We start from the raw sequence: 12,776 nt of genomic DNA, 5'->3' as shown, positions 1-12,776 counted from the left end.
TCCGTGCAGGGTCCTGGCCCCGAAGCCGGGCACACCGGGGGTGGCCTCGGAGCTGGAGGCTCGTCCCTGCTCCAAGACTGGGGTCTGGGCACGGGGGGGTCCCTGCGGTCCGTGTCCATCGGGGTTGAGCCTCCCGGTACCCCAGCCCCGGTCCTTAAGCGCTGGATGCTGGTTCGTGAGGTCGGGGAGGCAGAGGGAGGCGGTGGGGGGTCCCCTGCCCCTCCTGCGCCGCTCAGACCGGGTGCACGAACTGGTAGACGAGGCGCTGGGAGATGTCGGGTTTCCGGATGATGCCCTTCTTGTAATACTGCCGGATGGAGCGGCTCAGCTTGTCGTAGTTCATGGCCGGGCGGTTCTTCCGGATGCCCCACAGACGAGCCACTTGCGCGGAGTCCTCGATCTTGAAGATGCCTGCGAAGGGAGCGAGGACGGGAATTTTGGGGTCACCGCCTCGCCCCCTTCCCCAGCCCTGGGGCCGCCGTGGTGCCCGCCTGCCTGCCCACCTTTCTCCTTGTTGAGCCAGCGGATGAAGCGCCCGTAGTTGTGGGGTTTCAGCAGCAGCTCCTTGAGGAATTGCCAGAGGTGGATGGGCTGGCCGGCGCAGGACGAGTCCACCTCGCTGTCCGCCCAGCTGGTGTCACCCCCTGGAAGGGACGGGGACAGGTGAGGCCGGGGAGAGCGACCCCACTGCCCTGCGCTGCCCAGGGGCTGCCAGAAAGCCCAGCTCGGTGCCTGCAGCTCCATCCACAGCCCAGGGCACTGGGGGCACTGGTTTCTGCTCCGAGCAGTCCTCCTGCAGCCCCACAAGGATGCACGGCTGCAGGATGGGGCCGGCGCGCTTCTTGCAGCTTTTTCCCCTTTGCTGCACCACGCGGAAGCCCTCAGGCAGAGGGAACGCAATCCCACGGATGCCAACAAGAGGGATAATTGCAAGTCAGCAGGGAGCAGCCCCTCCACCACCCCAGACCCACATCAAGGGCCGGGCTCCCTGTCCAGCTGGTGGAGCTGAGCCCGTGCAGAACTCACCGCAGTATCTCACATCCCCTGGGGAGGCTTTTTCCTTCATCCACGCGGCTGGAAGGGAGGAGCAGGCGGTCAGAGGGCTTCTCCCCCAGCACAGCACCACCCTCTCCGGGCTCCCCCAGGTCCCCAGCACCTCACCGGACTTCCAGATGTCGAGGTGAGCGTGGAGGACGTCGCCGCAGATGGGCGAGCGCTGGCAGAACTGCTCCTCGGACATGGCGCACAGATCCTTCCCCGACAGCTCCTGGAAGGACTTCCCGATCTGCGGCAGCCGGTACTGGTGCTCCGTCCACAGGATCCACTTCTGCACGTTGCCGGGGCTCCAGTCCGCAGGGTCTGGGGTCGGGGCCGGGCGGTGAGCGCAGCCCCCCCAGCCCCATGCAGGGGCACCCCGCTCTCAGCCTCCCCCAGCACCCCGTGGTGGTGGGACCGTCCCCGTGCCACCTCCCTCGCTTTGGGGACCCCCCTCCCTGCGCCACCCCAAATCCTTTAGGGGCCGTGCAGCCTGCACGGAGCTACGCGCATCCCCAAGCTGCTGGCGTTGTGGCGGTGACACCCCAAGCAGCTCCCTGCTCCGGGCTGTCCCCAGCCTCACCCACCCATGCAACTGCACCCAATTTCCCAGGAAAAATGGGATTTTAAAGAGTCCTGCTTTTTCCTCCCCATTTCCCTCCTGTCTGCAGCACCCCGGGGTGACACCAGCACCCCGCAGCAAGGGCTCAGCTTCTCCCCGAGCCACCAGGGGTGAGGGGTGTTTTATTTTAGCAACCAGCCCCATTCTGGAGTGATGCTTGGGGTTGTGAATGCATCGGGACCTGCAGCCCGGGCACATCCCTCCCGGGACGGCACCGACCCCACTCCCACCCCATGGGGAGGGTCGGGGACACCCCGCCGGGCGCGCACCCACCTGCGGCGATGTTGAGGAGCTTGCAGGCCGTCTCGATGTCCTTCAGCACTTCGCCCACCACCATGCTCTGCATCTGCTCCAGCGAGTGCTCCTCCAAGGGGAGGCCTCCCTGCAGGTCCCCCTCGGCCCCCAGCCCCAAACCCTGGCTGTCGATGACCGGGCACTGCTCGGGCTCCTTCTGCGCCTCGCCTCGCCCCGCGGGGGCACCGCTCTGCGACGTCTCCCCCGTGCCCTTGGAAGCCCAGGCGATGTCCTCGGAGTAGAGCATGTCGAAGTAGTGGAGGCAGAAGGCTGGGAGAGGCTGCTCGGGGGTGCTGGGGGGGCTGGGGCTGTCCGGGCAGCCCCAGGGGTGGGCGCTGGGGTCCCAGGGGGGCGGCAGGGGGGCAGCGTCGGGCCGGGCGAGGCGGCCGGGGGGCAGAGCGGTCAGCCCGGGGCCGGCGCTGCCCATGCCTCCTGCGCTCAGCGCTGGCTCCGGACCTGCCGGGAGGGGAGGAGAGGAGAGGAGAGGCTCAGCCCCGGCGGCAGGCACAAAGGGAGGCACTAAGCCTGTTAGAGGGGAAAAAATCCTCCAAAGAGACGCCAAAGGGGAGCCCTCGGATGAAGGAGGGCTCGGGTTTATCTGGGGGTGCTGGGGGATGTCCTGTTTTACGGGGGGAAGGAGCCCGGGCACTGCAGGATTTGGGGTTTTCTCATGATTCGGGCACCAGGCTTGCAGCAGGAGGGTCCCAGCCGGGCTGGAGCCCCTTGCACGGGACCTGTAGGGTCCCCAAAGCACCTCTGCAGGGCGGCCCGTGGGTGTTAAAGGATGGAGGATGCCTAAACCACGCAGACAGGTGGGTGTGCGTGGAAAACATCGCCTGCTGCTTCCACCCGAGGGTGCCCTGGTGGTGACGGCACCCGGAGCTGCTTCTCCCTGGGCACCTGGCCTCAGCCACCTGCTGCCAGCCCCCGGACCAGAACTTTCTTTTTGCTCTCCCACGAGAAAAAAGTCCCCAAATCGGCCCGTCCCCATCTGTCTCCGGTACGCGGGGAGCCCTGGAGGCTGCGGAGAAGAGGATGAGCCTGCTGAATTTCCATGGCAACACCAGGGAACGGCTCCATCCGTGGAGAAAGCTCCCCGAGAGGCATCCGGAGGCTTTGGGAAGGGAAAGATGCCACGAGGGGAGAGGCTGGGGACAGGCACGGTAGGGCCAGGGCACTGCCAAGCTCCTCGCCTGCCTCGGGGCATTTCTCTTCACAAGAATTAAAAATGAAAATAAAAAGTCTTGGGGCTCTTTAGAAGCACAAGAAGCAGCGTCGCTGCTACCCAGCTTTTGCAACACGAAAGGAGCCTGCAGAGCCTGAACCAACCCCAAACCACCAAGACCCCAAACGGACCCAAGGAAACGAGGCAAAGGGGAAGGGGGCAGAGCGGCTGGTGTGAGGTGTTTCCCCATCTGTTCTAAACCCCGGTGAGGGGAAAAGGAAGGGTTTAAAGGAATAAAGAGGAAAATAGACCCTGGGAGTTCCTGCAATCCTACAGTTCCTGCAGGAGTCCCTTGAGCCCAGGTGGCTGAGCCGTCGTCACCGTCCCCACAGCTCCTGGCGTGCCAAAAACCTGCCGAAACCCCACTCATCTCCACAACACTGCTCCCCCTGTAGCTGGGCATGGGTCAGCTCCCAGAGGCAGTGTGGGGGTCATTAAACCTCGTTAACAGCCCCCGTTAGGCACCACAGCCCCGGCAGGGAGACGGGGAGGACCGGCCACATGCTGCTCGCAGGGACGTGTTTAACCCTTGGCAAAACCCTAAAAAAATGTTGGGAAAACCCATGGAGGAGCCGTGGGCACCCAAAGAGGAGGGGGAGGAAGCCGTGCCTGCACTGCGGGGCTGCTCCCACCTCCCGGGCAGTTTCCCTGAGAGATGGCGCCCGCTTCCAAACCTCTCGTTTATTTGCTCTGGATTAAAGGCAGAGCTTTAACAGATCAGCCTTAAATCCAGCCCCACGCTGCTGCCGGCACAAAGGAGACGCGGCAACAGCTTGCGCGGCTCCAGCCTGCAAAGCACCGGCTGTGGGACGGGGACGAGACCCCTCTGGGGCACACCAGGGCTGGGGGCTCCTCCGTGCCCTCCCCTGGGACCTGCAGCCCCCAGGCAGTCCCCTCCCTCGGGCATCGAGCTGCCACAGCCACAGGACGGGCACGAGGAGGAGCAGGAGGGAGGCAGCGGGGTGGCAGCAACGCACCCGTCCCCATCCCGTCCCCTCCTACCCCAGCTGGGACAAGAAGGCCCCGATCCCTTGGGAAAGTGGCCCCGAAAGCCTGAGCAATCATCCGACAAAACGTGCTGTACTCTCAGGGCGGGGGCCTTTGTTTGACTTTCTCCCGCTCTGGCACGCAGGCGGCCGGGCTGGGTGGGGACCTGTTTGCTCTAAGAAGCCGTTTTGGGAGGGTTTTTTTTCCCCTTTCCTCTCCCTTTTTGCTTTTCCCTGGAAAACGAGAGCCGGAGGTGCATCCCGGGGCACCGAGATGCTCGTGGGGAGCACCGACACGCACGGCTCCCCAAAACCCCTCCGTGCTCCCCTCTGGTTTATTTGGGGCCACCCCAACAATCGCAGCGGCCCCGCCGAGCGCTCCCTGCCCTGCGCGCACGCTGCCAGCGCCCGCAGCTCGCCCGCGGCGAAGCCACGCCAGCGTGGCCCCGTGCTTGTCCTGCTGCTCGGGGCGAGAGAGGAAGCGATTAGGGACTTAGCTCTTGCGACACTTTTTAAACAAACAAGTGCCACCGAATTCGCAAAGCCCGCCGGGCTTCCCAGGCTCCCGGGAGCGCGGATTCGGGCGCACGGCCCCGCCACGCAGCCGGGTGCCCGCAGCGCGGAGGAGAAGCTCCGGGGCACGGGGCAAAGGAGCAGCCCCCAGCCCAGGATGGAGCCCCCAGGGGTTTTCTCAGGTCCTGGAGCAAAACTCAGCCACCCAGCCCTGAAACAACAAGGGACCCTGTGCTGGGCCCTGCTGTGGACACCGGTGGGTGGCAGCTCGGATGGGTGCGGGGTGCCCCTGCTCCCTGCTTTCCCCGGCCCCAAGGGTATGCACGGCACGGGGCCGAGCTGACAGCACCAGGGCTCGTTTCCCATTGCTGCCTGGCAGAGCCTGGAGCAGAGCAAGGAGGAAAAATCTCCTGCGTAGCATGGCAGTGGCCACAGCTGAAGGGCACCGCAACAGCCCAGGTCCTTCTAACCCTAACAAAAACCAAGCGGTGCCTTCCCTCGGAGTGAGAAGCACTGGGGGGCTGCAGGGCTCTGCCAGGTGCAGGGTTTGGGGCAGTGCCGGGTCCCTGCTGGGCTCAGAGCTCTGCCCCTGCTGCGATCGACCCGTCTGGGTCTCAGCTCCATCGGGGGCTCGGTGAGGTTGTGGCTGAGGGGGGTGAGGACGGGGACAAGGACCCCGCCTGCACTGCCCCAGAGCTCTCTTGGCAAACGCGACCCGCAACTGCACACAGCGGTGACACCTGCACCTTTCAGAGGATTGGCCTTTGGAAGCAAGGAAAATTAAAAAAAAAAAAAAATAAAATAATAAAAAAATCCACCCTCACCCTCGAACAATGGGCCCGTTAATTACGACTAAATCCGCGGTTGAACAGGTTGTGCCGGAGCGCGGCTCAGGAAGCCCCGTGGGATCCGCACAGGTTGGCCGGGCGCAGAGGTGGCGCTGCCCGCGGCACCCAGGATGTCCCCAAATCCTCGGGCACTTCCGAAAGCCCTCCCCGGGCGTGGGATGTCCCCAAATCCTCCCGCGGGGCTGTGGGAGCTGAGAGCAGGCAGGGCAGGGGGCAGGCAGTGGGATGGGGACGGGGACGGGGACGGGGACGGGGACGTGCTGTGCCACCAGGTCCCCACCGGCAGCACTTCCCTTTAACTCATCCTTTGGGCTTCCCCCTCCCCACCTGCCTTCAGCTGACGGCCTGGGGATGGGAGATGATGGGGGACCCAGCGACCCCCTCTCTGCCCCCAAGCCCCTTTAAACCTTCAGCTTTCAGGTTTTCCCGTTATTTTTCCCAGGCAGCAGACACCGGGGTGCTCAGAGGCAGCTCCCAGCACCGCGGGGTCCCACCAGCACGTGCCACCCCCCCCCCCAGCCCCCAGTCCCGTCTCGGTGGTACCGTGCACCCCCCTCACCTCTGCGCACAGGGAGGGGGGATTTGCCAAATGGGGCTGGGGGCTTGGGGTGGCACTCGTGGAGATGTGATGGATCGGGGTCTCGCTATGCCAAGAGACCCCCACTCGGGGCAAACCCACTGCACAGAGCGGACAAAGCCCACATCGGGGTCCTGCAGCCCCCCAGCTGCCCCCCAGCCTCCTGCTGTGCCCCCCAGCCCCCTCCCCGTTACCTGCATGGGTGCTGGCACGGGGACCAGCGTCCCCACGGGTGCCTGCGCCCCAGGTCAGGCTGCCCTGGCCACTGGCGCAAGGAGGCAAACAGCAGCGGGGAGGGGGGGGCTGGCACAGCCTGCTGGGGGCCAGAGCAAAGCCCCAGTGCTTGGTGTCCCCCAGGTGAGCAGCAGAGCTTGGTGTTCCCCATGCAGGGCCAGGGAGCCCCTATTTATAGCAGCACGTTCCTCCCCCGGCGGCTCCCTGCCCATGAGAAAGGCCGTATTGTGGGGGATTTGGCAGCCGAGTGGCGTTTGTCTTTCACCAACCGAGCATAACCATAAAAACCGAACCTAGAGCCAATGTGCCTTGAGCACTGGAAGAAAAAAAAATAAGATCCAGAAAAGCTCTGCAGCTCCAACAAGGCGCAGGTCTGATAACAGGGCTCCAAGCACTTTGCAGGTGCCCCTCAGCTCGCAGCGCCTCGCTGGCAGCCTGAGACCTCCATGAAGGGTGCCAGTTCCCATCGCTCACGTGGTGCCCCCAAAATTCATCATCCCCCAGCCTCCCAGGGGGTGCAGGGCTCTGCGGGACCTTCTCTCGTTGGGGAGGTGGCACAGGGACTGTGGTGGGTGCTCAGGAGGTGCCCTGGCTCCCCATCCTTACTCCAGGAATTCGCAAACCCTCCTTGATTTCGGGTGACACCACCCCAAGAAGCCCCAGGAGCCTCACACCGGGGGACAGCCACGTCCCCACCGAGCCCTGACGGCAGCAGCAGGAGCCGCAGGACGGGATGCCCACAGGGGACATCCCCAAACCCATCCCAAACCGGTGCCAAACCTCCCGGGATCACAGGAGGGGGCTCACCAAACTGTCCCACGGGAAGGACGGGGATGGTGGGGAGGGGTCTTACCTCGAAGGGGCAGCTCAGAAAAGGCATCGGTCCCGGCGGCGGGCGGGCAGAGCCGTCCCTGGGGTGCTCGGCACGGCGGCCGGGGTGGGCATGGCCCGCAGCGGGGTGCCCCGGTGTCGGCGGGGAGGGCGGGCAGCAGCACCCTGCCCGGCTCAGCGCGGTGGCAGCGCGGTGGCCAGGAGGAGCCGCATCGGCTCCGGGCACCCAGCACGGGGGCAGTCGGGGACGAGGCTGGGGCGCACGCGGCGGTGGCCGAGGGACGATGGTGGTGGCCGCGCCGAGGGACGCGAGGGGGCCGGGGGCAGCCCAGCCGAGCGCAGGTCGGTCAGCAAATGCCTCCTTTGGCCATTATATCTAATTCCTTCCTTATTTACCTGAACAAACAGGCTGTGTGCTTACCTCAGCTGGAGGTGTTTGAACAGCCCAAGCGGGGTTAACCCTTGAGGGGTGCAGCGAGGTGCCGGGCTCAGACCCAAAAGGGTCCCGTAGGGGAGCGGAGCAAATCGGGCACCGTTAACCCCTTCCCACCTGGGACACCCACGCAAGGGATGGGGATGCCACGCAGGGCAAGACTGAAGGCTCCTTTTGGGGCTGGACCCTGTGGCACAGAGGCAGTGCTTGGCAGAAGCCCATGGCACGAAGCATCCCCCGGGGTTTTGGGACCAGGAGCATCACCGGTGACTCGTGCACCAGCACAGCCACATGCGGCTTGCAACAGAGGCAGCAGGCTGCGAGCGAGGATGCTCTGAGCCACCAAGGCCACGGCCACTCGCTCCGTTCACCAGCCCAAAATTGCAGGGAAGGGGCTCCAGGATTTGGGATTTGGCACCTTCTCCTCCCCAGGTCTGTGCTGCTGCTGCATGCAGGGAGGAGCAGGGGCGCTGGGGGCACAGCGGGAACGCGCAGCACTCCGGGCCCGGGTTGTCTGCACCGGCAAAAGCAGGAAAAAGCTGTTTTGACCGAGACAGACCCCGAGCTGGTATTTACTGTCGTTTTTTAACCACGTAAAGAACGCGGGGTGGTTCAGGCGGTTCTCCTGCGCACGCAAAACCGAACTCTCCCATGCCCTAAAACCCCACGATTTTACTGCGTCAGCCAAAAAACCCCAGGCACGAACACCCCGGTGCAGCCTGGATGCGTCCCATGCTGGCTGGGACCCACGTCACCGTGTCCCGGGGGGGTTTTGCAGCCCCATCCCGCTCACCCCGGAGCAGCCGGCTGATAAGTGTCCACTGCCGATGTTTGCCTGGAGGAGGGAGGAAAACAAAACCCCGTCAGAAGGCGGTCGGTGTGTTAATGTTATCTTATCCCATGGAAAACATTGCCCCCAGATTAGGGCTCCTGCCACCCGAGGTGAGTTTTCTCCACTGTTTTGGTAAATAGGGACAGGTCCGTAACACGTGGCGGTGGTGCAGGGGGGAGATGGGGACTGGGAAGGATGCAGCCCAACTGGGGAGGTCGCCAGCCCCAGCCGGGCTTTGGTGTGGGAAGGGTGCATGGGATGGGGATGTGGTGCAGCCGGCGTGGTGGGGAGAGGGGTCCCAGCCCCCCAGCTCCCACCCAATGCCCCCGGCTCACCGCAGCCCCGGCACCACCCTGAGCATCTTCACCTTGCCTCGGTCAAGGCACAACGTGCACAACCCAGCACGGCTTCGCCACGGCAGCAGCCTGGATCCAGCATCCCACAACGCCCGTTGTGAAGTGCCAAGCAGCTGCAGCGGGTCGGGATGCCAGGGAATTCCTCTTCCCCATCGTTTGGGGCTGTGTCTCATGTTGAGGGGTGCTGGAAGCAGCAGGATTTGGGCTGGCATCCCCGGCTGTGATAGCAGGTCCTGGGCAGAGCCACCGCATGAAGCCAGGAGCCACAGGCACAACCTTGGGGCTCTGCCCAGCTCCGGGGTTTGTGCACAGCGCCCAGACTTGCTCTGGGGTCCCCATGTGGGAAACGGCGTCCCCAAACAGGAGCCAGGGGCAGCCCCAACCCAGCACGGCCCCGCAGCCGAGGCCACAGAGCCTTCTGCGCGCAGAGACCTTTATCGTAGCTTATGAATGGCAACATAGGTGTGTCAGCTGGGGAAACATGCGATACGGAGCACAGCCGACGTGTAGGACAGAGCCATGCGCCCAGGGAACCTCCACAGCCACCCCGCACCTCCCCACTCCCTACACGTCTGTCTGTCTGTCTGTCTGCTTCCAGCCGCCCCAGGCTGCAAATCCCATCGGTGCTGCCCTCTGAAACGTTTAATGGGAAATGTGTCCCTGCTTACTAGGTTTCATTATCACCCGTTGCCAGAGCAAATAGCAAAGAAGCCCGGAGCAAACTGGAGGAGAGGGCGGTCAGAGTGCAGGGGGACAGCGGGATGTCACCAGGCGAAGGGGACGCACGGCCTGGCCCTGGGTCCCCTCTCAGGAGCATCCCAAACCCAGGTCCTCCTGGTCTGCCTGGGATTGGGCTCAGAAAAAGCTCTCCCTGCTGCTCCTATCAGCAGCACCGGAGATTTCGATAAGCAGAAGAGATTAAAAGGAAAAATATTTCCCTGCCTTGCAGTACATTGGCTTTGCCCAGGGAGAGCTGGCCAGGCCGGCAGCACAACGTGGGGCTACAAAAGCAGGGAAGCATCCCAAAACTGGCCACGGGGACCAGGGGTAAATGTCAGACCTGGCCTGAGACCGAGTCTCTGCTGCAGGATGCAGGCACAGCTCGGAGCCCCTGCTGCTCGCCACGATGGGGCAGCGATGGCTGTGCCGCAGTGCGTCCCCAAAGCCGTACCCAAAGCTCTTGGGCAAAGCCAGGGGTTCTCACTGATGGTGGATGAAAAGTGAAATCCCTCGAAACCAGGAGGCTGGCAGCAGATTTGCCCCATCCAAGCCGCTCCGGTTCCCTCCCTGGTGCAGGCTGGGGGCTGCGGCCACCCGCATAACCCCGGCGCAGTCTCGCCTCCCTTGCGCAATCCCAGCAGGGCCACGAGGCCGTTGCAAGCAGCTCTGGTTACATATGCAAAACAGGAAAAGAATAGGTTGCAACACCTGCGGGACAATGAAAGAGGGGAAATAGTCTGGCTTTTCTGCTCTGTGTGCGCAGTTTTGAGCGCTTTTTCCTTGTCCTGGCTGTCAACCGATCGGCTCCGATGCCGGCGCCTTTTGCACTGAAAGCTCAGCGCTGGAGCAGGAGGGGACGGAGCAGTGGCTCGTGAATCAGCCTGGAGGAATCTCTCTGCCCACCCTCCTGCAGCTAATCTCTGGCTGCATCGCAAGAATAACAGATAAGCAGCCATATAACGCACAGATATAATAAAACCATTGAAGGGACTTGATGTCACTGCGAAAACCGCAGAGGCGACCGAGCCTGCTCCGTCACCACAACCGAGCGGCGTTTCCTGGTCTTCCCCAGCAGTGGGGTTTCCTTCACTCATTTCCCACACCACTTTTGGGAACAGCAGAGTCCCCATGCAAAGCCAGCCCACACGCTCGGGTCCCTGAGAGGCCAAATCCTGCCCCCACCGCAGAGCTGGCACCCACGCTGCCGGGCTCTGCAGGGGCGATGCCCACAGAGGAGGCAAATCCCCGCTCCTGGGCGGCAGGATGGGATTCCTCGGGCTTTTCTCCGAGCCCAGGATGCTGGAAATGGTTCAAGCTCCTTCCACACACCCACAGGCTCAGCCCCACGCTGCAGGCAGCTGCCTCAGTGCGAAGCGCTCAGCACCCCAGCCCACGCCAGCCCCAGACCTGGCGGGTGTTGGTGTCCCGAGGAGGAGGGCTGCACGCACAGCCTTTGGGTTTCACCTCCCCCCAGCACCCAAACAAGCTCACGGCCGCATCCACCCACAGCCCTGGGTGCAGATCCCACACCAAGGGAGGAAAAATCCTTTGGGCTTCGGGAACAAGCAACGGGGAAGCGCCAGGACCCTGGGAATCCCTCCTGCACCATGAGGGCCAGCCCGGGGATGCTGTGCAGGAGGAAGATCCCCGGCGGGAGGTGGCTGCTGCTCCCCCCCCTCCTGCTGCCCGTAATCTTAATTGCTCTTCCCCGGCTGTTTGCTCAGCGCCGTTCATTTCCACCCAGCCTGCACCGAGAGGGTTTATCGCGCTCGCTCTTGTGTTATTTCAAGCTAAGGCACGTACGGGAGGTCAGAGCTGGGAGCACTCCCTGCGATCCTAGAAAGAGCCTGGGCTGAGGGTACCGGGCTCCTTCCTCGTCCCAGCCCCACAGCTGCTGTCCCTGCGAGGTGTCCCCATGCCACCAAAGCAGAGCAAACAGCAGGGAGCCGCTGTCACTGCCGGGAAGGGAGCGAGGGGCCTGCACCCTGCACCCAGCTGGGAACACGCTGCCGGGCTTGGGGCGAGCTGGGGGGCTGCTCCCAGAGGGGAAATTGGCTTTCCAGCAAATTGCCAAAATGCATGGGAAATAACCCAAGGGCAGGCACCGGGCAGCCCACGGGATTTTTGCGTGTGTAACAACCCCATGCAGATCTCCCAGGGAGCATCTTTGGGGTTTGGACCCGATGATCTCTGGATGTCCCCTATAATTCTGTGACCTTCAGGTGGCTCCAGAGCGGAAGCCAAGCAAACCCCCTGAAATTCCTCCTGGCCTCCAGCCGCACTTACCCCTTCCCAAAACATCCCCGTGGCTCTGAGCCAGGCAGGGCCCCTCCCGTTTATTACCCCTCTGGGCCACGCTCTCCCCGCTTCCCCATCTCCCAGATGCTGCCATAAACCCCGTTTACGGGGCGCCGCGCGTATGCTCAGGGCAAACAGCCCCGGTTATTGCCACCGGCACCCGCGTGCGGGGCCCACCCTGACAAAACAACCCCGGGGCTCCCGACCTCGGCTGCTGCCCGTGCTGGCAGCCTCCAGCTCCCCGCTCCTGCACCCCGGTGCCCGGTGCAGGGTTCGCCCCCCCCCTCCCCGTTTTCCCCTGTGCCAAGCGCGGCTGACGCAGGCGGGGAGGTCGCAGGGCAGCCGGCCGGGCTGGGAGCAGCGGGATCCACCTGCGTGTTTGCTGTTCCCTGCTTAATGCCCCGCTCTTTTCTTCCTCCGGTGGCTTTCTAAGCTCCTGCTTTTGTCTCTCGGGATTAAAAGCCTGGAAGTGGCCGCGGGTCGCGCGGCGCTGCCAGGAAGAGAGGGCTCAGGGCGGCGCGGGTGCGCCCAGCTCGGCGGCACAGCAAACGCTGGTGGAGGGGGGGTGAGGACAGGTCACGGCCACCCCGGCACTGTTTTGGGGTGCACGCTGGGGAAACACACATATAGGGACAACCCCTGAGCTGGGCTGCCCATGTGAGTCCCCCCCATCCCCACACAAACCCCAAACCCCCCCATACAGCCCGGTACCCCCATTCCCTCCCCGTTAGCCGTTCATCCCACCAGTGGGACCAGTAACGGGGCAGCGTGGCCGGCACCCCCTCGGCGTGTTGTAGGTTTGGGGCCGCTTGGCGGCGGTTCCCAGGCACACAGGAGCAGCCAGGTGAGACCGGCAGGGCCCCGGGCCAGCGGACGCGATGTTGTCTTTTCACACAGCCCCGGCGCGGGGCCGCGCAGCACCCAAAACCCTCGGCGGCTTTGTTTTCCCACAGCGGCTGCCACGGAGAAATG

The 12,776-nt window shown here is 64.0% G+C and overlaps 1 protein-coding gene across 1 annotated transcript; it reads right to left on the bottom strand.

Moving 5' to 3' along the window:
* Positions 1–232: 232 nt before the first annotated feature.
* On the bottom strand, positions 233–2,378 carry SPDEF (SAM pointed domain containing ETS transcription factor). Its single transcript, XM_032203448.1, has 5 exons — positions 1,931–2,378; positions 1,162–1,359; positions 1,027–1,074; positions 504–644; positions 233–411 (listed from the first exon to the last, which is right to left on the bottom strand). The coding sequence occupies exons 1-5, from the start codon at positions 2,376–2,378 to the stop codon at positions 233–235; spliced, it is 1,014 nt and encodes a 337-aa protein (XP_032059339.1).
* Positions 2,379–12,776: the final 10,398 nt, after the last annotated feature.

The sequence above is a fragment of the Aythya fuligula genome, chromosome 25 (assembly GCF_009819795.1).
Source record: "Aythya fuligula isolate bAytFul2 chromosome 25, bAytFul2.pri, whole genome shotgun sequence".
Classification (NCBI taxonomy): Eukaryota; Metazoa; Chordata; class Aves; order Anseriformes; family Anatidae; genus Aythya; species Aythya fuligula.
This window is presented reverse-complemented; position numbering and strand designations above follow the sequence as displayed.

Excerpts from the sequence above, each read along its gene's own strand:
- SPDEF (XM_032203448.1), bottom strand. The coding sequence starts at position 2,378 with ATGGGCAGCGCCGGCCCCGGGCTGACCGCTCTGCCCCCCGGCCGCCTC. Across the intron at positions 1,075-1,161 it reads CCTCGACATCTGGAAGTCCG|CCGCGTGGATGAAGGAAAAA; the intron begins GTGAGGTGCTGG and ends CCTCCCTTCCAG. Across the intron at positions 645-1,026 it reads AGGGGATGTGAGATACTGCG|GGGGTGACACCAGCTGGGCG; the intron begins GTGAGTTCTGCA and ends CGTCCCTTCCAG.